Source organism: Vipera ursinii (assembly GCF_947247035.1).
Source record: "Vipera ursinii genome assembly, chromosome: 12".
Lineage (NCBI taxonomy): Eukaryota > Metazoa > Chordata > Lepidosauria > Squamata > Viperidae > Vipera > Vipera ursinii.
This window is the reverse complement of record NC_139525.1, coordinates 956,650-982,199: the sequence shown is the minus strand read 5'-3', so window position 1 is coordinate 982,199 and position 25,550 is coordinate 956,650. Positions and strand designations below refer to the sequence as shown.

General features: G+C 49.5%; 1 protein-coding gene across 1 annotated transcript; it reads right to left on the bottom strand.

Annotated features, from left to right (window-relative positions):
* Positions 1 to 1,163: 1,163 nt before the first annotated feature.
* Positions 1,164 to 14,358, bottom strand: SLC6A14 (solute carrier family 6 member 14). The gene is made up of 14 exons (XM_083372244.1): positions 14,249 to 14,358; positions 13,430 to 13,592; positions 11,929 to 12,060; positions 10,824 to 10,988; positions 9,932 to 10,067; positions 8,482 to 8,614; positions 6,881 to 7,021; positions 5,919 to 6,147; positions 5,140 to 5,265; positions 4,871 to 4,989; positions 4,628 to 4,727; positions 4,000 to 4,109; positions 2,766 to 2,933; positions 1,164 to 2,649 (listed from the first exon to the last, which is right to left on the bottom strand). Exons 1-14 carry the CDS (start codon positions 14,291 to 14,293, stop codon positions 2,500 to 2,502), a joined length of 1,917 nt encoding a protein of 638 aa, XP_083228370.1. The 5' UTR covers positions 14,294 to 14,358; the 3' UTR covers positions 1,164 to 2,499.
* Positions 14,359 to 25,550: the final 11,192 nt, after the last annotated feature.

Below are 25,550 nucleotides of genomic sequence, written 5' to 3'. Positions count from 1 at the left end.
CCCAAGAACCAGCCAAGAGAGGGCAGCAGCAGCCTAGCTTTCGCCTTGGAGAAGGCGTCCCTGCGTCCCCGGCCCTTGCGGGGCTCCCAGCCTTTCCTCCAGGGGCCTCTGGCCTTCTCCTGTCCCCTGAAGGACACAACATCGTAGGCCAGGCCTCTAGGGTGGGCTGGTGAGGACCTTCTAACCGCACCATGTCTGGCTTTCCATTCAGGTGCCTTGTGTCCTTCCTGTGGCTCACAAAGGCCGCTTCTCCCTTAGGAGCGAGAAGCACACCACAGCTGAGTAGCCTCTTGGGGTCTTCCTTGGGGTGTGTGTGTGTGTGTGATGGAGGGGCGAGAGGTGCCGAAGGCTGCAAACCCTTCCAGAGCCAGGGCTGGGCGAGAATCGCCCACCCTTGTACCAACCAACTCCTCACTAAGGAAGTGCAAAGATGCTGCATTCCCTCTGTGCAAATGTCTCCAAGATTCCTTTCGAAGGTCTAAAACCAAGGACGCTCCATCGACTGAATGCAAAATGCTTTGGGGGGAAAGGCAGAACCCCAAGAGAAGTTCCCATGATGATGCTACAGGTTGAGGGTGCCCTCTAGGGACCAAAACAGTCCCCCGAGAGCTGTCCAAACTCTCTGTCTTTGGGAACAAGTCCCAGCCTCTCCCTGTCCTGGAATTCTTGCACGCTCTCAGCCAGCCAAGCAGCCTCAGCCAAAGCCTGCTCTGAACCTGTTAGGTGAGGTCGAGAGCTGGAGATTTAGCATTAAATGAGGCGGCCTTGTTTACACACCGAGGGAGGAGGAATCCACGCTGGGCCTTTACTGAGCTAAACGCTTCCTGAAAGCTGAGTCTTTATTCCAAGGGAGCAGAATATTAGTGAAATGGCATATTGGGAGGCTGGGGGGTGTAGACCCTCCCAGTGCAGGTGGCTGTCTAGCTTTCACTTAAATGCTCACTGCCTCCCGGTGTTAAATGCGAACATTAGCATTTTAATCACTTCCGCGTGAACGCTTCCTCCCTGCTGGTGTCAGCCACAGCTCTGAAACCTGATTGCTGAGGCTGCCCCCTCCCATCAGAGGAAGCCTTGGAAATTCCATCTTGCAAGATGGGAAAGGGTCCCATGAAAGAGGCTCAAGTGAATAAATACAAACTTGCATTTTATTGATTGATGGCAGCAATATATCAATGTCCAAAAAACAAGAAGAAAAAACAACTTGCGGTATAAAAAGCTCCCCGTGGCCTCCTGGCCCTTCCGCCTTCTTCCCTTCCTTCCATCCCAACTTTGGGACCGGAAAGGCTGAGGGGCAGGCGAGGTCAAAGGCCTCCCGGGATCTGCCTGGGGGGGGCGAGGGGCGGTAAGGGCTCTTGGCGAAGGGCCCGAAAGACCCCTTGTGAACTGCGCAGGAGGGAGGACGGCCCCTCCCTCTGAGTCAGTGAGAAAGAATTGGGGTGTCTCCACACACCACCCCCTGCAGCTCCTTTGGCTCCCCAGCCCAGCCCCCAACTCAGCGCCTGCAATGATAAAATGGGCCGGTTTTTTAAAGACTGGGGAAGAAGCCCCCTGGCCTTTTGGCTCCTTCCCAGGAAAAAGAGGGAGGAAGGCACGGGGCACCCTGGGCTGGCGATGGGGACAGACGGAAAAGATCCCGCTTGAGAAGAGGACGGAAAAAAGAAACGGCTGACATGGAAACCAAAATCTGAACAGATTTGTTTATTAGCTGGCCAGCCAGCTCTCTGCACCCAGAACAAGCAGGGCTACCGGCCCAGCGTGGCATGCCGGATGCGAGTTCCACTTCTAAGTCAAGTTTCTAGTCCTTGTGGCTATGGAAATACACTTGAAAACGAACGAGAAATGTCTACCCTAAATCCGGATGGCTCATTAGGGTGGCCAGCTCTGTGGGCGGAGGGAGATTTTCAGAAATTTCTCTCCAAGGTAGCAAAAAAATAATAAATTACATCCCAAATAAAATCCCAGGAATAAATTATGCAAATAAAATGCCAGGTGCGGCATCTGTCTCTCACACACAGAGATACGTGTGCGTACACATCCAGAGTGTTGTGCGGTGGTGCTTGCCCTGTTGACGCACAGAAAGTCTCCCTGAATTAGAAAAGGCTTCACATCCAATGAAGTGTGCAGAGGATCCCAGTCCCAGACACTCTGATGGCTCCAAAGACCCTCACAGGATCGCTGAAGTGTGTTCTTCATCACCACACCCCTGCGAGGGAGGGTGCTCCGCCTTGCCAGAGGAGAGTTTTGGGTTTCGTGTTTTGGGGGTCTCTTTATAGAAAGGGCCTGGCGGGGTGGGGGTCCCAACCCCCACCTCTGCAGGGTGGTCCTGAGCTAGAAGGCTGCCCCCCGCCACGACCTGGCTGGCCTTAGCAGCAGAGCCTCCCAGGCGTGGCTCCCTGGCAGATGGTCCAGGTCTTTGGCGTCCATTGCATGGAGTCCCTTTGGCTGCATGGATTTCGCTGGGTGTTCCGTGGGACCCTCAGCCTGCAGCATCCCCCCCCTTTAGTCCAGCTTGCGGATGTAGCCGTCCACGGTGGGGATCTCGACGTCCTCTTTCTTGACTGGATCTGCCATGTCCTTGTACCGCTCTCCCCGGTGACACTCCAGGCACGGCCCCCAGGTGGGTTTGGGCTTGCAGCAGGAGACGATGCGCTGGAAGGAGGAGGAGGTGGGATTCAGGGGCTTTGCTTGTCTCCTGGGGGCTCTGGGGTCCTTCTGCCACCTGCCAGCACCCTCGCCTTCTCACACACACCCCCAGCAGCACTCACCTGCCACAGGTTGCCTTTGGACCTGGAGATCTTGTAAATGGCCACTATCGGGATCCAGATGAGGCAGAAAGTGATCATGCACCAGCCAACGGCAGATCCCCACCCTGGGTACTCAATCTTGCCATACTTGGGGGGCGCAAAAGTGATCAGGGACCAAATCAGGATGGCCTGAGAGAAGAGAGAGAGAGAGAGAGAGAGAGAGAGAGAGAGAGAGAGAGAGAGAGAGAGAGAGAGAGAGAGACGAGAGGTTGCACATACAGCCTCAAGCAAAGCATGCCTCTCTTCCAGATGTACTGGACTTCAACCACCATCATGCACAGCCAGCATCTCTTACACAAGGTATTCAGATTCTGGTGGTCAAAAAGTGAGCCTAAAGGAACCACAATTAACTTATGGGCCACTGGGATGTGGAAGAAGCAGATGACAATCCAGTTTATCAGAGCCTTAACACAAATCCTGCCAAAATCCAGATCTTAACACCTTCCTTCCTTCCTTCCTTCCTTCCTTCCTTCCTTCCTTCCTTCCTTCCTTCCTTCCTTCCTTCCTTCCTTCCTTCCTTCTTCCCTCCCTCCCTCCCTCCCTCCCTCCCTCCCACAGTGGGTAGCTTATCTTTCTCCAAACTTGGCCAGCAATTATTGGTGTATTTGCTGAACCTCCAGGATTCTGGCGTCGAAAGAGCAAACAACCCCAGCAAAGAGGCAGCCTACCTGTGGCATGCAGAATTTGGCCCACTGACTTTTTGTTCTCAACCAAAGTGTCAAAGACAAAACATTCTGTGGACTTGGTCTCTCTCTCTGTGTGTGTGTGTGTGTGTGTGTGTGTGTGTGTGTGTGTGTGTGTGTGTGTGTGAGATCCAGCCAGGGTCAAAAATAGCTGTGAATTCTGTCTTGGAGGAGAGCCGCAAAGGAGAGCTCCACCCTTTTAGGGGAAGGAACTTCACAGAGGGATGGATAAGAACGGGCAGAGACAGTTCGCTCCCAGCCTCCGTTCCTTCCATCTTGCAAACTTTGGTTTTTTTCCAAGCTTGCTGGTCGTGGCTGGTTTTGTTTTGCTTAGAAAATTATTGGCATTCATAGAACAATGTACTCAGGAGGAACAGGACCTGCTGTCTTCGGAAGGCGTGTAATTTTAGGCAAATAATGGGCCTCCCCACCAAGATGCGTCTCCGTGGGGTGTTCATTGGGCTTCCCAAGGCTTTCTTCCTCCAAGCCCTTCAGGTCTCTGGGCCACTTACCAGCAAGAGGCAAGGGGTGATGAAAAACCAGCAGGCTCTCCACCACAGCCAGAAGAGGAAGCTTTTCTTCCCGATCATCATCTCAATGTCTTCAATGAACCGGTTTCCCCCTGGACAGAACAGCCACGTGGGCGGGGGAGTTAGTGCTGAGTTTTGGCAACGGGGCGACTCCCCAGAGTTATGCCCTGCGTGGGATTAGCTCATTTTGCCTGATGCCTGGCCAAAATTGAGTCGTGTCTCTTTAACAGCGGGATCTGGGCTCAAATGTACCCTCCAGATGATCTTTCCCACATAGGATGTCTCCAATTGTGCTAAGGGTCAGTCTCCAAATCTGAAGGACACCCCCCCCAATGGAAAAGCTTGGAATTGAGTCCCAGGAAGGAAAAGGACCTTTTATTTCGCTTGCAAACTTTGGAGGCTCCCCCAAGCAGCTGCTCTACCAAATGTCTCCTGCAAGGACGGCTGACCCTGGATGGAAGTATCTCCAAGGCTTCGCACTTGAGGTCAACCTTTGTCCTGCTCATCAAGGAGAGCTTGGATGGGTTTGAAAGGCTGCTGAGAGTCCAATTTGCTCGTGTGTTTTGGAGTTTGGGGAGAACCGTTGGAGGAGATCCCAGCAAATATTTACCATAAATCCAGCAAATTCCCAGCAGTTCCAGGATAGCTGCAAAGAGGATCCCCCAGCCCGCACAGAAATGGTCCACCAGGTTGACCCAGTAGATTCCTGCCTGCGAGAGAGAGGAGGAGGAGGTGAGACGTTGCCTTTCTCCCCAGGAAGAGGCTCCCCAACTTCCCCCACGGGGGCTTCTGGCGCCTCAGTGTAAGGGAGGGTGGGGACCAGCCCTGGCGGAAAGCCCTCCTTGAGTCCTACCTGGGTCACACAGACGAGCCCAAGCAGAAAGAGCAGCAGACACAACCCCATTGTCACCACCACTCTCATTTTCTTCATCACTGCAGGGTAGAGGTCTTGGATAGTGGTGGTGATGGTTTCTGCAGGACAAAGAACGAGCACAATTAGGGTCCGCAGTGGGAGAGGAGAAGGGGAAGAGGGCTGTCCTGGCACTGCTGCTCCAGCCAGCTTTACCTCCCTGAACCGGGTCCAGACGATTGTTACTTCAGAATGCCTTTTCAGATACTCACCTATGGTGGCAAACTGGGAATCGAGACCCAGAAGGAGAAGCATGAAGAAGAACAAGAAGGACCAGAGAGGGGCCACCGGGAGCTGCGACAGGGCTTCAGGGTAGGCCACGAAGGCTAGGTCAAATCCTGCCAGGGAGCAAAATCAAGGATGCCATCAGGAAACGTTCTTTCTCGTGTAAACAGAGATCTGTGTGAACAGCCAGCAGCCGAGGCCAATTAGGGCAGCTTTCTGTGATGGTGGAGGTGTCCACCAGGTGTGTTTGGGTTCAGCTCTCACCCTCCAGCAGTTTGGCAGAAATGGGGGGTGAACTTAGAAGAGCCCAGCCCAGACGGCAGACAGCTGGGTAGAGAAGATCACATTTAGTGAAATGATCTAAGTGTTACATCAAATTTGAAGGGTAAAAAGAGTCATCCTGGATCACATCTGAATCCACAGTGACCAGAAATCCACAGTCTGACAGCAAATCCCACGCTGGCTATTGAGTCCAGTACAAATGTTCAGTCTGATTGTCTGGACAAGATACGGATTTCTGAGTACAATTTCAGCTACAACCTGGAGGGTCAAAACTTACCAGAAGCTTCCAGATTCTCAATTTAAAATGCAGTCCAGACATTCTTTGGAAAAGTCTGGACTCCATTTGGAGATTTGGAAAGTGTCTTTCTATTGTTTGTACACAGAATCCAAAACACAGCACGTTGTTTTTTTTTAAATCCACCTGAAGATCTGAAAGAGGCCAGAAGCTCACCCCGGACGCAGCGGCCCAACGGGCTGAGCTCACCTGATTCGACAACCTCAGAGACCTTCTTGTTGGCCCTGAAGGCCATGTGCCCCAAGATGGAGAAGATCGCAAAGCCGGCAAAGACACTGGTGCAGCAGTTGGTCACACAGACGAAAATGGCATCTGCGTAGCAATTGTTGTGGAATTTGTTATAGGAGGAGAGGGCAACCAGCCCACCCCAGGCGACAGAGAGCGAGAAGAAGATCTGTGTGGCTGCATCTTTCCACACCTTGAAGAAAAAAGAGGCAGAAACGTAGGGGGTCACTCTAGCAATCCCACCTAAACCATGGACGGTGCATGCTGCACAAGCCATTGCAAATATTACAATTACTATTAGCCGTGGTGGCGCACTGGTTAGAATGCAGCATGGCAGGCTAACTTTGCCCACTGCCAGCAGTTCGATTCTCACCAGCTCAAGGTTGACTCAGCCTTCCGTCCTTCCGAGGTCAGTAAAAGGAGGACCCAGATTGTTGGGGGAGATATATGCTGACTTTATAAACCGCTTAGAGAGGGCTGTAAAGCACTGTGAAGCGATATATAACTCTAAGTGCTATTGCTATTAAAAATATGAATATTGGTTTGTTTTGATGGAGCTCTTTTCCTATTTGGTCATAAAACTCAACCTACCCCATTAAGGTGTTAATTCTTACAATAAGGTGCTCAGCTGGTAGATTATTGGTGATGGCAGGCAGATATCCATAGGGGTTTCTTGGCCAAAGCATGAAAGTTTTCTTCCATTATTTTGTTTTCTTTTACTTCTGAGTTTCCCAACTGAGCTTTCCTTTTGTCTCCCATCCAAGTATTACTCCAGCTCAAACTGCTTAGCTTGTCTGAGATTAACTAAATGCTGCCTCCTGGCAAGATAACTCTGTTTTCGTAAAATTAGAACCTAAGATGAAGGTGAAAGAATTTTGTTTGTCTGTCTTTTATAGGTTCCATTCCATGGGCTGTGGCGTACCAACCTCTGCGTCGCCAAGTTTGGTGAAATCAGACTGGCTCCCGATGTAGTATTCAATCCCGTCACGGGCACCTTCCAAGGTGGCACCTCGCACCAGCAGGATAATCAGGACAACGTAAGGGAAGATGGCTGTGAAGTAGACAACCTGCAAGGAGAAACCACACTGATTCAGAAAGAGGTCAGACAGAAGTTTGGGAAGACCAACGGAATATTTTTTTTTATTTTTTTTTTAAAGCAACAACAAATGAGTTCCCAAATTCAGATACAGGTAATGGTGGGGAAGCTGATCGTCACTGGATGCTGCGGCATCTCTGGCCTTCCCACTCATGCCCTCCCGATGGGTATCTGCAGAGCGTGGGTCAAAATCTGCAAGATGCTGAGTGGGGCTTTGATTGCAATGAAGTTCTTGCCATCTTGCAAATTGAAGCTTCCTCTCAGGAGACATCCTGCCTGCTGTTTGATCCTTTCTTACTAAGGATTCAAGGCCATGGTGGCGAACCTATGGCACGCATGCCACAGCTGGCACGCAGAGCCCGCTCTGGGGGCACGTGCCCCATCGCCTGTCCTAGGCCTTCAGCTGGGTTTTATAAAACCTTTTGGGTTTAGGAATCCGCTGCTGTGTGAAGGTTCAATCAATCAATTTCAACTTCTTGTGGGGAAAAAAAGATCTTGCAAGGTTGGAATTGATTGATTGAACTTTTTAGTCCCACCCAGTCTGCCGTTACCACCACAGCCACGCCCACTCAATGGGCCACACCCACCCTATTGGCCACACCCACCCAACGGGCCATGCCCACCCAGCACCTGACAATACATAAGTGGGTTTGGGGTTGCAGTTTGGGCACTCGGTCTGTAAAAGGTTCACCATCACTGATTCAAGGGATACAACCTGAGATATCTCCAAGCAGGACAGATGACCTGCCTCTGAGCTGTATTTGCAATGCAGATGTCTCAAGCATCAATTTCTGTTTTGTGTTGTGACTGTGACAACACCAGCATGTGCCATTCATTTCTCCATTCTTACTCTGCAGATACTCCTAGAGGCAATACTCTACAGAAAATTAAGTCTTTTTAGTGAGCTTGGAATCTCTTCCAGGAAAAGCCTGTAGATCAAGTGACCATCGAATTGTTCACCTGCACCCACAGAATTATCTGCTAAATTCTTTGCAGGGAGGACCCGAAAGTCACATCAAATTGCCCTAGACTTGACTACTTCCAGGCTCTTTCCTTGGTGGGCCTGCCCAACAGCGCCTCCAAGGTGGCCAGAACAGGAAGGGAGTTGGCATCTCTCCTAGCGCTTTGGAAAATCCTTCATGCCCTTGGAATGCCATGGAACCAGTTCTTTGCTCTGAAACCAGAGCCTCAGTTGTTCTACTGCAGCCACGTGCCAAGTGCCTGTGCCTTCAGCCACCCTCCACTTTAGCTCATGGGCGTTCTCAGCTAATCTGGCACATGCTCTCCAAGGATCCTCTTCACCCCAAGGTTGAGGTTGAGGAAAGGGGCCTGAAGTAGCCCCATATTCCAATGCTGCTGCTGGTGAAATGAGAATCCTACAGCACAGGCTGCAGTCGGCCATCCGGGGCCATGTGGCTCCCCTGAAGTTACCTTCCCAGAAGACTTGATCCCTTTGAACAAGCTAACTGCCACGATCAGCCAGGAGAGGAGGAGGCACAGCGCCAGATACCACACGACCACGCCGGTGTCGTCTAAGTTCTCCGACCGCTGGAGGACTTTTTTGCTGCCGGAGGAAAAGGAGAGAAGGATGAGCAGGGCTGTGCAGCCTCAACCAGGATGGGTGAAACTCGGCTTGCTCTGTGGTTGAACCAGAATCAGCTTGGGGTGTGGATGAGTTGGGAAGAAAAGCTGGAGGAGGGTGCCAGATACTGCCCAACCACAATCCCCAGCATTCCTCAGCTCTGGCCATGTAGGTTGGGACTCCTGGGAACTGTGGTTTCCCATGCTGACCTAAGACACTTGATCTTAGCACAAGTCCTAGTTTCGCTTTGGGCTGCAGTCCTGCTCAGCTTGTCTCGGTCTTCCCCACGTGGCCTGCTGGGTTTTGTAGAATTAATTACAGGCTCCCTTCTCCTGCCTTTAAGTGGCTGCAAGGCAGGGCATGTTTCTGGAGGCAGAGAAGCCTCTCTCCAAGTTGCATATCTGCCCACACACCTTTGCAGTGTCTCATGCTGTCCTTCTGCTTTCGTAGCTCTGTATCGTTCAGACATCATCAGAGAAATATATGACGGGCCACACCAGTCACGGTGCAACTAACACCTCTGCAAAGAGCATTGTGTTTTTGCTGTTCATGCAGGAAAGACTCGCTCTGGGGAAGCTGGTGTAGATGCACACTCCTGGGCTAGAACATCACCAGAGAAGCCAGCATGTGCCCCGAGCTGAATTCCATGGTCCTCGCTTACTCAAGAAAGGCTCCCCCTCCACCATCCCCACTATTTGGGACAGATAATTAATGATAGGCCTGTTTCTCTCTTCCCCTCCAGCTCCTATTTGAATCTGACTGCAACCACAAGGTTCTCATGAAGGACCAGCCTGTCTGATTGTTCAGTTCTATCTACTGCAGAGTGTCCAGAATTGGACAACCTTGAGAAAGGTTGATTAAATTCCAAGCATTCCCCAACTTGCCCAGAAGTCCACACATCTGGAAATTGCCATGGTTGGAAAAGGCTACTCTAGAGCGGGACTCTCCAAACTTGGCAACTTTAAGACTGGTGCACCGGCTGGCTGGGAAGTTCTGGGAGTTGACGTCCACGAGACTTAAAGTTGCCGAGTGTGGACAGTCCTGCTCTAGAGCAGCAGGTAGGGAGGCTCCCAAGGTTTGCCTTTTTATCGCATTGAGATGGCCACCCAAGCAAGCCCAGGCGAAGGCAACTCTGGGCACCCCCAACAATCCGAAACAAGGTTTGAGGGAGAGTTTTGCACAGCCTTTCCTAGAGATGTCAGGGTTTCTAGCAAGCAAAGCTGGGCAGGGAAAAGGTCAATGCAAGTTGCCTGGCAGGTTGTTGGTGAAAGGGATGCAGGGTCCCCGATTAACACTTACTTCCAATACTGCTCGCTGGGAACCTGCGTATCTGCAAACACCTGGGTGTCGTTGATGCAGGTAAGGTTCTGGCTCTGCACATCTGTGTAATTCATCTGGATGCTTGTGTTGCCCATCGTGACATTGCACAATAACACTGAAAGGAGAGGAAGAAGAGGCAGTCACAAAGTGCAGAGAAATAGCTTTCCAGAGGGGGTTTATAATTTCTGGCAGTTTTGCTTTAATTTATTTGCTAGTAAAGTTCCAGGTTTATAAGTCTGTAGCACAAGGCTTTTGCTTCAGGCTTTACTTTTTCTGCTTTTTATTCTCCATGTTACTGTTACAAACTCTTGAAACAAGTAACCGCCCTCTCCCAATTTCAGCAAAGCAAAGAAGGTCCCCTTTGGCCTGATGGGACCAAATCTTCCTGCATCCTGTTTTTCTACCTTGGAGCCGGGCCTGGATCCTTGGGTAAGGAAGCAGACTTGATGTGATGATGCATCCAAATATATTACAGTTCCCTTTGAATAGCATCTTACCCCGTGACACGGGCTTGTTAGTCAAACTGCAGATGAAAGGCATGACGACTGCTTTCATCTGAAGATGGGCAATAACACAGGAGAGTAAGAAAAGCTGGGAAATAATACGAGGAACTAAAACAGGTGCAAAATATGCATTTCCCTGTGTAGCTCTTTGAGGATCCATAGTTGGTAATGATTAAATCTGTGCTCGTTTGCATAACCCCACCTCCTCATTTGCATGTCCCCATCCCAGATGGTGCCTCCAGCTCAGATTGGAAATCAGCCACGTGGCTTTATTAGGAAAGGAAAGGAAAGCAGCTCTAATCTAATCTCTGCTAAACCTGGCTTTGCACCTGGAAGGATTGAAATTCTTGCCTTTCCCGGAGACTTACCGATTGGCGTCTTGCTGCATTTCTGGTCTGCCCACTCCGGGTTGCATTCGGACCACGGCAGGACCCTTTGGAAGGAGGCGAACAAGTAGTAGAGGCTGTAGCCAATGATGACGTTGTAATAGATGGTCACAAAGATGGAGATAATCACCATGGTGATTCCCACGCCTGGTCACAAAGAGAAAAGAGGCCAGACCATCAGGAGACCTGTTGTGTTTCCGAGCTCCTAGGAGCCAGCCTGCTGCTATGGAAGGAAAGCATCGCAAAGAGTGAGGCAGGCCACCTGGTTAGCTCAAAGACCTGCAAGCTTTGTTTTCCCGCGAGGGCAACACGATGGCAGGCAGCCTGTGTTGTAGCCAAAACAAATGTATTGTCCTGAATGTTCCTATGAGATGTTTGTCAGCATTGCTTTTTCACACGGGTAATCAAGCTGATACGAGAACCCTGCTTGTTATCTTCGAGGAGGAAAACACAATGGGGTTCAGATTGCAGGTACTGTATGCTTAGGAGATCCGCAGGTGTTTCCTTGTTTCACCTGAGATCCATAGCAAAGCCCAGAAAGCAGTGTGGGAGACGCGGTGCAATTCTTCAAAGAACAAGTGGGCAAAAAAAGGAACAAAGATAAAGATCGGTTCACGGAGAATCTGCATAAAACCCCTGGTTGGAGCAGAACGGCCCAGTCCTGCCCCCACGCCTCGGGAAACCTGCGCCTGGGGCCCCCACGCCAAGTTGGCCTGGCTTTGGGGGAGGAACCTTTGTCTCCAGAGGTACCCAAACCGTTCCTCTCTTGGCCTGAGATGTCTCTCCACTTCTGAAAAGGAGTCAAGGAATGCCAAACAGCCAACAGTAAACAGCCCGACCCAAGAGCCTTGAACACCTCGGCAGAGCCAGCCACTAGAATATCAGCTGAGAGCAAACCCCCCCCCCCAGCACTGATGATGTTACCTAGTTTGGGTAATGAAACGTCTGCAAAAAAAACAAAACACAAACCCACAGAGCTCAGAGAGCACTGAAGACCCCACAGTTGAGATTCAAACTTAAGTGCTACAGAAAGAGACTTTCCCAGGAGTCTGTCCAGAAAAATACCAGGACAAAGAACAGAACTGACCTTGAAGTAGAGGGAGAATTCTCCAAATTGACACGGGTCCCAAGCTGGCAAACTGTCCCAGGGAGCACTCCATGAAGAACAGAGGGAGGCCGGCCAGGGCCAGCATGATGGTGTAGGGGATCAGGAAGGCTCCTGCAAGAGAGCAGCATCAGGTGAGAATTCAGCCTGCTACCTTTCTCAGAGCCACAATCACAAGCCAATACTTCTGTCCAAGGCACCCGCCAGTGCGAGGAAAGAGCAGAGATCCTCAAAGAGCCAAACATTGGGGGAAACTAGCTTTTGTCTTGCAGCTGCCTACTGGTCTAGAGAGGAGGGGTGACTGCATCCCCAGCGGGGCTCTGTTCATCCTGCAAAACAGCTGAAACCTGATTTGGTGCCAATGCCGGAGAGTGTGAGGATTTGGTTTCCACCTCAGGGACAGTCCCCGGCTTTCTTCACACACTTGGCACATTGCATAATAAATGGGATGAACCTTGAGCAAAAAGGGTTGAGTGTGCCCCACGTTCCCAAGCCATTCTAGTCCTCTGGGTGTGTATCGTTCGCTTTGACAGTGGCTCCTATTGTTAGTTTCTACCTTTCGAATGGAAAAGGACACAGAGAAGTCAACGAATGGGAGGAGAAAAGAGAGGGCAGCCATAAAACCTTCCAGCTGAGCACGGGGTCCATAACCCCAAAGTCTTTGGCTGAGGCCTCAAGGTCAATGGAAGAGAAGGACAGCCCAGCTCTTGGAGGGAAGGGCCACTGGGTTGTGGTCTCTCTAAAAAAGGCCCATCAGAGCATGGAATCAGAACTTGAGTCCTCTATTTGCACCAGGCCTTCTGCTCCACATTGTAGCCATCTGGGCACATCTGGACTTTCAGAAGTTGCAGATGCAAAGTTTCCAAACAACTGAGGATCTGGAATATCCCCTCAATGTTCTGCCTCCTGGTGTGCACTCATCTCCTGACCCAACGCTCAGAAAAGGGAGAAGAGGAAAATAGGATAGGTGAAAGAATGGCCTTAGGGCACAGTGTAGAGCGTGGCAAAGTCTCAGCCCTGGTAGCCCGAACAGAGGGTCCCCTTGACCACCCACTTCCAAGCCTACTAAGGCTCCAGGGGCCCAGGGCGGGGGCTGGCTGGGGTTCTCTGGACTCGTTCTTAACAGGCAGAAAGATTTCTATAAATGAGCCTTGCCAAGATGTCCCAAACCTTAACAGGCCACAAGCGTTGTGGCTGTCTCTCTGGTTCATTTGAGATTTAAGGCAGGGGTCTCCAACCTTGACAACTTTAAGACTTGTGCTGGCTGGGAAATTCTGGGAGTTGAAATCCACCAGTCTTAAAGTTGCCAAGCTCGGAGACCCTGATCAGAGTTGGGCGGGCTGCATCTGCCTGGGGAAAAGAAAGTCCTCATAGCCAGCCAGGTGAGCGGCTGCTGAAGGACCCCTGGGCAGCTTCGGCCATCTGGATGGGGAAGCCTCCGCAAGCCTCTCCTTGTGTGTGGTGGGGTACAGCGGCCTCTTACCTCCTCCATTCTGATAGGTCAGGTACGGGAACCGCCACACATTGCCCAGGCCCACCGCATAGCCGACCATGGACAGCAGGTAGTCCGTTTTGCTGGACCAGTTGCCCCGTTCCGTGTTCTCATCCTGCGAGTCCGCGATCTTCTCAGTGGACAAAGTGAATTCCTTTGGAAGGAGAAGAGCGGACAGTCAGCCCGTCTTCATCGGAACAGCTTCCTTCCTGCCCCGGGCAGGGAAAATGTGCCCTGGTCTGCTCAGAGATCCTGCCAGCTGAGGAGAGTTGGCAGCTGCCCTCTCGGAGCTGCCGCCGGTTTCCTCGGCGTGGCTCTTGAAGTATTTCAGAACCTGAGCCGGGGCTGCCCCCCAAGGCGTGCTCAGCCCCTCTTTCGCTCCTGCCCGGACGCGCCTTCGGGAGATGCACCCAAGAAGGGACGCCGGATGGTGACCTCCCGGGCGGCGGGGGGGGGGCTTTCCTGTGGGGGAACCTGGGCGCCCAAACCCGGGGAGGCTGGTGGCAGCGCAGCGCCTGGCGCCTCCTGAGCTCCGGCTGCTTCCCTCCGATGCTCAGGATCGCCAAGCGCTGCGCCCGGCGTCCTCCTCTTGCGCGCCCGCCTGGCCGCTCTTGCGCGGGGCTTTTCCCTCCGCCGAGGATGCTTCTTGCTCGGCTTGCCACGCTCACGGCGCCGCCCCGAGGGAGCCCGGCGGGTCTCCGGCTCTGGGTCCGTCTCTGCCGCGAGGGGCTCCCAGTCGGGACGGACAGCTGGGAGCACAGTCCCCGCGCCCCCTTCCTCTCCTCCTCCTCCTCCTCCTCGCCCGCTCACCTTCTGGCCGCAGCGCAGACAGCTGGGCAGCCGGAGCCAACCCATCGCGCTCCTTTCTTGGCCGCCGCTGCCCGGTGGGAACCTTTATAGCGCCCGGCGAGCCCGTCCCGTCCCATCCAGCCCCTTCCCCCGCCTTCCCCGGGACCGGCCAGGTGGAGCCGAGAGGGCGGGGACGGGACAGGGGCGGGGCGGGACGGGACGGGACGGCAGGTGCGCAGCAGAGCGAGCGCGGAGGCTTCTGCTCGGGGGCGGGGGCTCCGCTAGCTCCGAGGCGCCCCCACCCCAGCTTGGCCGGGCTCTCGTGCCAGTCTTCCCACGACGCCCGGATCCTGCCCGGCAGGCAGCTGAGACGAGCGCCGGCTTCTTCCCCAGAGCGTTTCCCGGCCGGTCGCCGTCGGGCTTCTCGCTCCGTCTTCGGGCCTGATTCTCCCACCTGCCTTTCACACCTCGCCTCCAAACATTCCCAAATAGCAAAAGCCCCCCGACTATCTCCGCCGGCTGCCTTTCCCGTCTCCGAATCGCGAGCCTGGAGGAGGGGGGGGGCGGGGAGGGGGCGCCATGGCCGAAGTGCCAGTTCCCCAAATAAAAATGCAAATCACCCTGCCCCCTCCCACGCACCTCCGAAGACGCGCTTCACACTCAGCTGACCTGCTTGCTCACTTCGAAGCCTGACACAGGAGCACCCACTCCCCACCCCCGGTTGCTTCATCGCCCCCCCCCCAGCTCCTGCCGCCTTCTTCCCTTTGCCAGAGGTCCAGCTGGGGAGGGTCATCGGTGAGCCCTTCCTGCCCGGGCAAGATATTGCAGCACTGGCGGCTCCCTCGTGAGGGCTGCTCAGTGCAGAGCCAGCAGAGTCATCAACAACCGTGGTGTATATGCCAACAGCCTTTCTGGAGGGGCAGGAGAATCGGCTTCCGTGCCAGGCATCCAAGATCCCCTCCTTTGTGCCCAGCAAGAGGTAGCTAGAACTGCCTCGGTTTGGAGTCCTTCCTGCCACTTGGGCAGAAAAGAGAATAGAGTTTTTTTTCCTTGCCACCCACTTTGGGACCCTGGGTTGCCCAGTCTCCTTGCCAGGCTGGCAGTCCAGGCCACAGACAAGGGAGCACGGTTGTGTGTACAGTACAACAAGTGGTGCTGGAACTGTTTGCCACAAGAGGCAGCGGAATCCACCTGGATGGCTTTGAAAGTGGCCTTGTTTAATGGAGAGTTTACATTTCCTAAACAGAGTCCTTTCAAGCAGGCTGTGAATTCTAAAGTTAAAAAAGAATGTAGTAAGAAAATTAAATGCACACAACTGCTATGAGAACACCTGTATGCCAAGTTTTGGGACGATTCACCCTTTCCAACCTTGGAAAGAAAATAATGAGATGCGTAGCAAATGGAGAAATGTGAACAGTAAAAGAGAGCAAATATGCTGATTAAGAAGCTTTTGGCCAGGAATCTTTCAGGATGTGTCAACTGTGGGGCAACGAACTGGCATAACGGAGTGGGGTGTGCAAAGGGGGAGAACTTGGAAGATCTGTCTTCCTACAGTGGACATCTCAGTGCTTCAGGGGAGACCCCATCCTACAGCTTTGCTCCCAAGTTTCAAGCAAGTGGGGACGTACAGTCTTTCACTCCAGACTCTAAGATTGAACAGTCCCTGAAAAATCCCCCAAAATCCAACTATGGCCTCAGTTCTTCTCAGCTGGCGTCCACAAAAGAGGAACGAACCTTGAAAGTTCATGGAAGAAAGTCCTGGCACCATAGAAGAGTTTGAATGAGCCCTTCTAAGTGTCCAGCATGGTCACCATTACAGATTGGCCCGAAGAGCACAGGGCAAGGCCACTGCTCAAGGCGCCTGATTTGCCCGAGATGCATGGTAGGTAGGAGACCCACCACAAGTCTAACTTCCTGGTGGGGCGAAAATTCCGGGACTGGATGACTGAAAGGGGAAATGCTGCTTCTTTAGCTGGGCTCTCAACCTGGCCGTGGAGCAGAAGACAGATGTGCTTAAACTCAGCCATCTGAGAGCCCAGATCAAAACCAGCCCTTGGGCTTTGTGATCAGCACAGCAAAGGTCTGAGCATATTCTGAGTTTTTCATTTGGATGTTAAGACTTAGAAGGCTTATCCTGGATCAGGTGTGTTTACCTGGCTGCCCAGGTGGTGTCAAATGCCCTTCTCTGCAGGGAGTGAGGCACCTTCTCTACTTACTGGGATTAAAAGATGTGCTGTCATGTCATGCAGCTGCAGCTGTTTGTGGTCTTCAGCGGTGTGTGTGTGGTGTTTTCAGCATGAGAACCGAAGGTGGTGGGGAACAGAAAGGAGAAAAACCGCCGTGGCACATCTGTTGCAAGTGGCTGATTTTTAGGGAAGAATCGGGGAGGGGGTGGGATTTCAATTGTGTAATTATGTATTTGGCGTCACACCAGTTCTGCTCGGTGGACTGCTCCCATCGAGTAGCAAACCTCCTAAAACAGTTGCTTTCGTCTGAAAGTCTAAAGGCCGTTATTAATTAACAAATGGGTCAACAGTCTTCTAATAAGCAAGACACCTTGATTTGCCAGTCAAAAAAATTAGGTATTGGTGAAATTCCAATTTTCTTGTAGACTTGAGTGCTTGCTGCTTTACTGACTCCAAAACGTTTGTATCCTGTATCTCAAAGTAAAAAAAATTTTTTCTACTATGCTTTCTAACAATACATTATTCTGCCTGAGCTCACTTCCTGATGCCTTCAGGGGCACAACCATGTTGTGATCTTGCCAGTTGGAAAGACGTGGCCTGCAGTGCCTTAGTCCTGGCTACATGTTGGACGTCCTAGTCCAGCCTGCAGTTTGGAGATTGTCAGAAGCTCCCAGCTCCATTCCGAACAGGTTCCACTCGACCTTTGTGGTTCTGGGATCAGGCCTGGCTGGCCAAGGACGCCCGCCTGATCCATTTCTCTACAAGGCAGTGGTTGGGCTTAGAATGGAAGTTACTTTTTCTCGCTCTCTTAAACTGTTTTCAATCCAACAGAGATGTGAGAAATTTCATAAGATGTACCTTTATTTAAATACAGATTGATTAACTGAATTCACGGTTAAAAATACGAACCTCCCTGCTTTGAAGACCATGGAGTCCGTGAGGTTTATTCCAGATAAACTGCAGGGGGATTAAGTTTTTATCTGTTAAACATTCTTGTTTTGACCTTGTCAGTTTGCTAATGTCTTAGTGATGGGCTTGGCTACCAGGAAGCTGCCTGAAGTTACCAGTAGCTTTTCCGGAAACCAGTTTTTTATTGCATTACACGAAGGAAACAAGGTTTTAAGATAGGGCATCAGCCCTTACTATCTTCATATCACATTAAATTGAAAATTGGGTATGCATTGTAGTAATATTTGGCTTGGGCTAGTCTCGGTGAATGTGATTGTATGAGCAGTTGTGACTTATTGCAAAATGATATATTTGATTTAGATTTTTTTTATCCCACCTTTATTATTTTTATAAATAACTCAAGGTGGCAAACATATCTTATTTCCTCCTTCCTCTTTCTAGTTTTTCTACAGCCACTCAATTGATATGTCATTCTTATTTTTAATCCCTTCCACTAGCTGTGAAAAATTCTCAAGGCTGGAAGAATTTGAAGCAGTGGAAGAGAAATCACAAATCTTCAAAGCTGGGAACATTTCCACATCTGCAGCCTGGAAGTACCAGCTTCCCTGTTGGGGATAATTAAGCCAAACTCCAGAGTGGAGTTGGTGAAGCATCAGAAAAAGTTCCCAATTCACACCAAACATTTGTGTGATTCAGTAGTTCAAGTGAAAATGTTGGTGCAGAGATGTTTTCTCTTCTGGAAAATGGGAAGGAAGGTGACCAAAGATCCTGCCCCCTCCACCAATGATGTGATCTCGTGTTCAGAAAATAGGAAGAGAAGATGAGATTTCCAAGAAGCTTCACATCGTACCAGCTGAAGCACCACGATGGCATCTGGAACTGAGCCTACTTTTCCTTGCCAGGACTTTTATTAACCCAGAGTTGTCTCCCTCCCTCCCTCCTGTTTGTCGTGATCTTCCACCCTTAAGACTTTCAGGGTAGATCCCCATCCCCTCAGCTTCAGGATGACCAAGAGTGAGATTTCTGGAACGAATTTGCCCTGTTAACAAAATTGCCCCCTGTTCTTGGAGGTTCCTCCCGCAGTTCAGGAGATGCAGCTCCACAAAGGAGTCAATTCTATTGCTTCATAGCAGAATTTTGCATGCAGTGAACTAAGGAGGTGAATTTGAAAGGACAGGTTGGGCCAAATGCCCCACCTTGCAAACTGGGAAAGGGAGCTTAGCTGAACATTGACGTAAGGAGAGAACACGGAATCAAACTCTCCAAGTCAAGAGCATCTTTTCCCCTTCTGAGCTCTGTCAGAAGGATGGACTAGCAAGGACTTTCAGGACAAGGTGAGGCTGAGTTCAAAGCCTGCTTCGTTCCAGGAAGGTTGGCGTGGCTGAGCTTTTCACATCTCCTTTGCCTAAGGTTTAACAGCTCCCACGGGCCTTAAGAAGATGAAGGCTGCAAAGGAAATCCAGGTTGCATGCTTGTACAGGTAGTCCTCGAATTAAAACCATTCATTCAGCAACTGTTTCAAGTTACAATGGCACTGGAAAAAGGATTTATGAGCTGTCTTCCACTTATTTCTGATCTGCCCTTGACAGATTCTTATAATCAGGGTATACTTTTCTTCACCTACTCAGAAAAATGAGCATGTTGACGTTCTACTGTTCTGTTGAGAATTAGCATCAATGAATGAAACCAACAACGCCCTATCCAGGTGGCAGTTGTGCAGGGGGCGGATGGTGGAAAGCATCTATTCTAAAAGGAGGGTGGTCCCGATATGCTGAAAATAATATTTATGTTTTGAACATGAGGCGTTCATTTTAAAAATGTCCATCTGGTTTCATGCACATAGTCATTTATCTTCCACGAGCCATGGGACATTGTTTCTGCTTTATCTAGCATTTTACGATGTTTTATAGTTAATCAAACCAATTAGAAAGTTAAGGATACTTCATTTTATTGTTCTGCCCTTGTAATTCCACATAAAACAATAATCCAAAGGGCCACAACTTTACAAAAAGAAACATAAAACCACCAGGAAGTCTGCACTGTCTGGGCAAACAAGACAGCCACCCTCACTTGGTCCAAAGGGCAAGGAGGCACCAGGAAGACTTCTCTATGGAGGAGATGCATTCCCACCACAGCTTCTGCCAATCCGTGGAGGGTTGGCCCTCGACCCACACCTTATCTGGCCCTGAAACTCTTCCAGCTCCCCCCTCGCAGACCCTGCCCCTTGTTTGGTTGGTGCAGTTCTGGGAACTGCTCCTCTGTTGATGCAACCTCTCGTTTTCAATCATCTTCAACAGCCTGGCATTGTAATCATCTTAGCGTGCAAACCTGTCTGGCAGAAGCCATGCAAGGGTGGTAGAAACCCAGGCAGGAGACAATGGAGGCTTTATCCCACCAGATTATCTGGTGACGAAAGATGAGAAGATGAACGGCTATACCCTCCTATACAGCGCAGTGGCTTGGCATTCAGGCACTTGGCACACGTCCACCTAGCCTAAGTATTGTCTCCTTTTAGTGCCATTGTGGATTAACTCCTCTGCAGTAGCTTGTTTGGCTGATGGACCAACGAAGCATATATGAAAACATTTCAGCCGTTGCAGCTTAGCTGCAAATAAGGCCCAGCACAGTCCTTGGAGTGAGGGCGCAATAGCTGAGGCTCCTCCAAGGAAGAGTGGCTTTAATGGGGTGCAGGCCAGACCGGATCTCCTGGCTGTCTGAAGCCCTGCTAGGCACTCAGTCGGGTTGCTTCTCTTCTCTTCCTTTTAGCTCCGGCTTTCTGCCTGAAGAGCTCAAGACCCAAGCAGCAGCACCTGGAGAGAGCAGAGGGGCTTCGGAATGGGATAGGAAGTCGGCATGTGGAAAAGAAGGAGGGTTAAGGCCACGTGGGGCGTAGGGAGAGTCATAAAAGAGTATTTGTGGACTTACGAGGAAGCTTCTTGGATGAGAAGCAAAATGTCTTCAAGCAAAACCAAGAAAGTCCAGTTTCCTCTTGAAAAAAGCACCTCAGAGGCAACCGTGCCCTGGACGATGGAGAATCTCCATGGACATTTAGTGCTTCTGGAATTGCCCAAAGGAGAGAGGGGCTACCTGCTATTCTGCTGCAGGGGAAAAAAGAGCAAAGGAAAGAGAGGTTTCATGGTTAAAAATGTCCCCTGCAAAATGGGAACCGAGTCTCCTTCCGGGGTCTCTTTTCCTCCCCTGCCCCAATCTTGGGATCTTTCTTTAGCTTTAAGTGACCAGTGAAAGGAGGAATGGGTCCTTGGGTGCCCGCCAGAGAAGGTGGCATCAGCCCTGGGGTCAGATGAGGGTGAATAAGGCAGGGGTTGCGCTCAAGGGATGTTGCCTGTTCACGCACCGTAGGAGGGAGATCTGCAACTTGCTCTGAGGTCATCGTTTTTCTCAGGGAATTTTCATTTTGAAGGCAACTTCAAAGTTTTTCTGTCGATAAGGTGACAAAATCTGAATGGGGAAACACTCCTTTCTGAGCTCAGGATGGGGACGTGATTCATCTTAGAGATTTTCCAGATTTTGAGTCAGGAGGCTGGGTCGCACTGCTTGTGTTTATTTTTACACATGACGCAGCTCTTTCAAACTTCCTCCAGAGACTCCCTGCAGCTTGGATGAAGGTCTTAAGCAGTCCATCATCCACAGTCTGATTTAGGCTTCCATGTTCAAAGTGGCCTTCAGGTTGCAACCAGTTTGGTCTTGCCCAGTTTTGAGTTAGCAGATCATGGATGGGACACGTGGATTGTTTTGTGTGTGTGTGTGTTTTTGTGCATTCAGCTTGCTAAAGGATGGATTTAATTATAAATTTTATACAGAAATAACACATTTGGGGATTTTCTCTGAGGATCCTAAAGCATTATATATATATATGGGCATGATAATTGTATGGCCCTCTGTGACTCCTTGTGAGCTTTTAGAGATATTTTCTTGGATCTCTCTGGAAAGCAGAATATCGGTTGCTTCTTAAACTCTCATTATTTATTAAATTATTGTTCAGTGGAGAAATGTACATCCTGATGTACTCTAAGGCAGTTGAGGGGGAAATTCTCCTAAAATGATGTGGGGTTTTTGTGTGTGTGTGTGTGTGTGTATTTTACAATGGTAATATTCAGAAAAGAGAACTGCAGGTGAGACTTAGATCTCTTGTGGCCGCGAAGGGACTTGAGACTGATAGCGCACTTGACCCCTCCCTCCCTCCCTTGGACTCAGCCTGGTCATCTCCTACATTTCCTACAGATGAATTTGTATCCAGTTACAAGTGAAATCCAACATCCTTCAGGCACCAAGGATGGTCTCACTGCCCCGGATTGCCAAATTCTTCACCTCAATTGGCAGCTGCCTTAGAATTGAGATGTTTTGAAATGCGCAGACTGGAAGAACTGGTGAGAGGTGCTCCTTATGTAAGCTCAGAGAGGGAAGCCTTGCACTGCTTAAAGCCGGCACAATCTTCCGCACCCAGTTAGGTGACTCGATACATTGGCAAAGGGTTTGAGGCAACTTGCAAGATGCCCAGTATCACAGGAGGGGAGATGAGAGGTTGCCAGAGCCATAACTGTGAAACACGGAAAAGTTGTGATGTCATCAAGGATTCTCTGTGTTACAGCGTTTTGGTTTCATAGAAAGGCGACAGGTTTAATGAGGCTTTGAAAGAAGGATGACTACCCAGATGACCACAGTATGCCTCACAAAAGGCAACTCGTGGCATTCAGTGCCAGGGAATTTGGCACCTCTCAGGGGATGACCCAACTGCTGTCCACAAGGAAGCAACCCCGGTGCAAAAGTCAAGGCGTGGCCAACTTCTGGGTCTTGCGGTTGAGCTTTTCTGTAATTTCAACCGGGAGCAAAAGAGAGGGAAGAGGAGAGGAGGCAGGACCAGGTCCACACCCTGGGCTTCCTCCCACTGGAGTTTCGATGTGGACAGAATATCCTGGCTGGCACCTGATATAAGCAAATCCTCAGGGCTATGGAACATGCAAAAGTTAATCCTTGGGCACACCTGGGGGAAGCAGATAAGAACTGGATGCTTCCTTTCCTATCTCTGTGCTATTGCAAGAGCACGGAGTTGCCTTTGCCTCTATCTCTTTCCAATTCTTAGCTGCATTCACCACACCGATGTTCCCCAGGGATCTCGTGGCCTGCCTGGGAGATTCCCCAGCTCTGTGCTGCATTCCAAGGGCCCTTGCTCAGCATTGGCTTTGAGGGCGTCCCATGAGAAACCCTTCAAGAGGGGAGGGAGACAGGGCTGGTCTTGGTCCTTGGGACCGTGGCCCTGTCTTCCTCCCTGTGGCTGCCAAGCTGCCCTTCTGTCATTCCAGGACAGACAAGAGCGAGCAGGATGAAGAAGACCAAAGCACTTTCTTCCCTTCTCCTCTCTTCCTTCCTAATTACAAATTGGCCTCAGCTTCTGCTTTGAAGCACGTGAACAAACACAGCAGCACCCAGGAAGACAGCCCAGCACCTCCCTCCTGGGCTGGATCCTGCCTCTCCTTCCCTGCTGGTTTTCCTAGAGCCGCGTTTCTTCAGGTGTGGTTCAAGGACCCTTGAGGATCCAGAATGCAGAATTTCATTTGAGTATCAGTCAGGGAAATGTGACTTTGGAATCTACCTCTGGTTTTCCCAGGTTGACTCAGAAAAGGTACAGAAAGCTGAGTTGGGGTTGAGAAAAGAGGTCTAAAAAGTCAGTATAGTCACTTGTAATTTCAGCCCCCTGGACACACCTGGATGGTTCTCTTTCCTGGCGTGCGTTTTCTGCTCCGTGTTGCATCACTGCTGTTTCTTCAAGAGGGAAAGCCCAGAATTGGTTCTCCTATGTGGTGTTGCGAAATCTTCCGTCAGATCAGAAATGACTTGATTAAATAATCCGTTGCTGACTCGCTGATTTAAAAGGCAAAATATGAAGGCTCTCCATTCTCTGGCGTCTGCTGGTATGACAATTTTATTGTCCCTCAAATAAGACAAATAGCTCTGGGTGTGTTTTCCTCCTGGGCTCCAAGACACGCAGGCCTCACGTTCTCTCTCATCTCACGTAAGGTCGGGCTCGGGAAATGCACAATAGACCCAAATTTGCCATGCTGTTCTTGACTTCCTTGTCTCTCTTAATAGGCACAAGAAATCCAAGAACAGGTGTGCACAAACAATGCTTTCTGACTAGTCAGACTACCTCTGAGAGGCCGGGAAAATTGCTTTCAGTGGCTGTGGAGGAAATGTACTTGATTTTCTGGAAAGACCCTGAATCAGAAGGTTGATATGGATGACAGTTGGCTAACTTGTCACCAGGGAGGTGGAGAATGTCACAGAGAGCCCCCTTTCACCTTTCTGATTGCCTCTATCCAGGCTTTTTTTAAAAAAATGTTCACTTCTGGAGAGATTCGGATTGAATCTGTGTTGCACTAGGGACCGCGGAATTGGCCAACCCTGTTCCACCCAAGGCGCCTCCCATTTGAGCAGAAGAACCCACCAGAGGTCCAAACCCTGGGAGATCCAGAAGCAGTAGAGCTTGGCAAGTTGGTGAGGATCAAACTTTGAGCCAAGTCATTATGAACTTGGCTGTTTCGGTCACTTTGGTCATTATCAAATGATCGTGCCTCACAGTTAGTTATTTCAAATGCACTTATTTATTTATTATATGTGAGGGAGGAGGCATAAACATGGGTACTTTTTAAACGCACAGGCTGAACAATTAATTCTACTCCCTTTGTTCTAGAGCATTTATCAGCTGGTACGCTGAACATTATAAACTGATAACAGGATTTTTACACCCTCTGTTCCAGATTTTAGGGCTTCAGAATTGCTATTCTCAGCTGTTGCCATGCAAGGACACTTAAGGCATTAAAACACATTCTTTCAACTACCGTTCAAACAATAAAAACCTATTTACAACAGGCTTCATTGAAATTATCTGAGATTTATGGAGGCGACAGATCCAGTTCCTGTGTGATAAATGGTCTAATTTTAGAACTGGAGTTGGACTGTTGATGGCAAGACTTTGTTAAGGCTTTTATTATTTTTAAATTTTTCATATACACCTTATGCCTAAAAACAGGTGAGTCATCAAAGTTTGGTCCAACCACAGATACTTACCTTCTATGTATTATACATATTTAATATGAGTAAATAAGAAGCCCCAAAATGACTGGAGACATGAGGTCATTCACCCCCTTAGTAGCCCTGGGGGTGACTCAGAAGCTTCTCTCCAGCAAGGAATTACTGACACAGAACTGTCAAAACATCCAAAACCATCTTTGTAATTTCTAAGATCCGGCTGAAGCCAAGAGAACAGAGCACCAACAAGAAGGAAGTTTTTTTAAAAAGAAAAAAAAACCCATACAATTATGCCTTCTGAACTTTTTATGCCTTTTTGTCAAGTTTTCCTCAACTTCTTTGTCATCCTTTTAATTCCCCAACCCTGAAATCATCTTTTTCTTCTTTCAACAAAAAGTCCATATAAGCCTTCCAGTATTTCAAAAAGTCTTTATCTTCTGAACCAACTGGTTATCTTCTCCACTTCTGCCAGTTCAGTAAACGCTATACTGAAAGCATTTCATTATTTTTCCAATGTTTTGCATATAATACTTCCAATATATCACACTTCCAACACTGATTTTATATTCCTTTATACGTTTTAGAGAATTTAGCATTGGTACATCATTTTGTAAAAGTATTCTCTTAAATTAAAGGACAATGTCAATTTAACAACAGTTCCAAATGGTTTCTCGCATACATTCATGTTAATATTGCAATCAAAATTTACAGTCCATTTCACCATAAAGTCTTTAACTTGTTCATCCTCTTTTTCATACCTTAGCAAAAAGTTATTCATTTCAGCTATTATATGACCATCATTTGTATATAATTCTATTTCAAAGTCATTTTGTTCTTAATTCCTATTATACCTTTACTCATATTAAACTTCTTTTCATTTGTTCTAAGAAAACCATTGAAAAGGGTGTTATTCTGTTGCTAATTATTCCCTTCTCTGCATCTTAATTTCTTCCTTATCTTGTATTAATAAATTCTCACATTAATCATCGTTGTTTATCAGCGATTTCTCTTCTGTGAAAGGCTTCTTGAATGGACGTCAACCGTGGTATCTTTGGGAACAGCATGGCTTATATTCGTTCTTAATAATACGTCTCTCAGGTAATGATTCTTAAAAACTACATCTGCTTTCACCTTAAAAAGGCATGCCACCCAATTCTCAAATTATGACCTTCCATCGTCAT

Coding starts and splice junctions, on each gene's coding strand:
- SLC6A14 (XM_083372244.1), bottom strand. CDS start 14,293: ATGGGTTGGCTCCGGCTGCCCAGCTGTCTGCGCTGCGGCCAGAAG. Junction 8,615..9,931: donor CCCAGCGAGCAGTATTGGAA/GTAAGTGTTAAT, acceptor TTCCTCCGGCAG/CAAAAAAGTCCTCCAGCGGT. Junction 4,110..4,627: donor GGGAATTTGCTGGATTTATG/GTAAATATTTGC, acceptor TGTTCTGTCCAG/GGGGAAACCGGTTCATTGAA.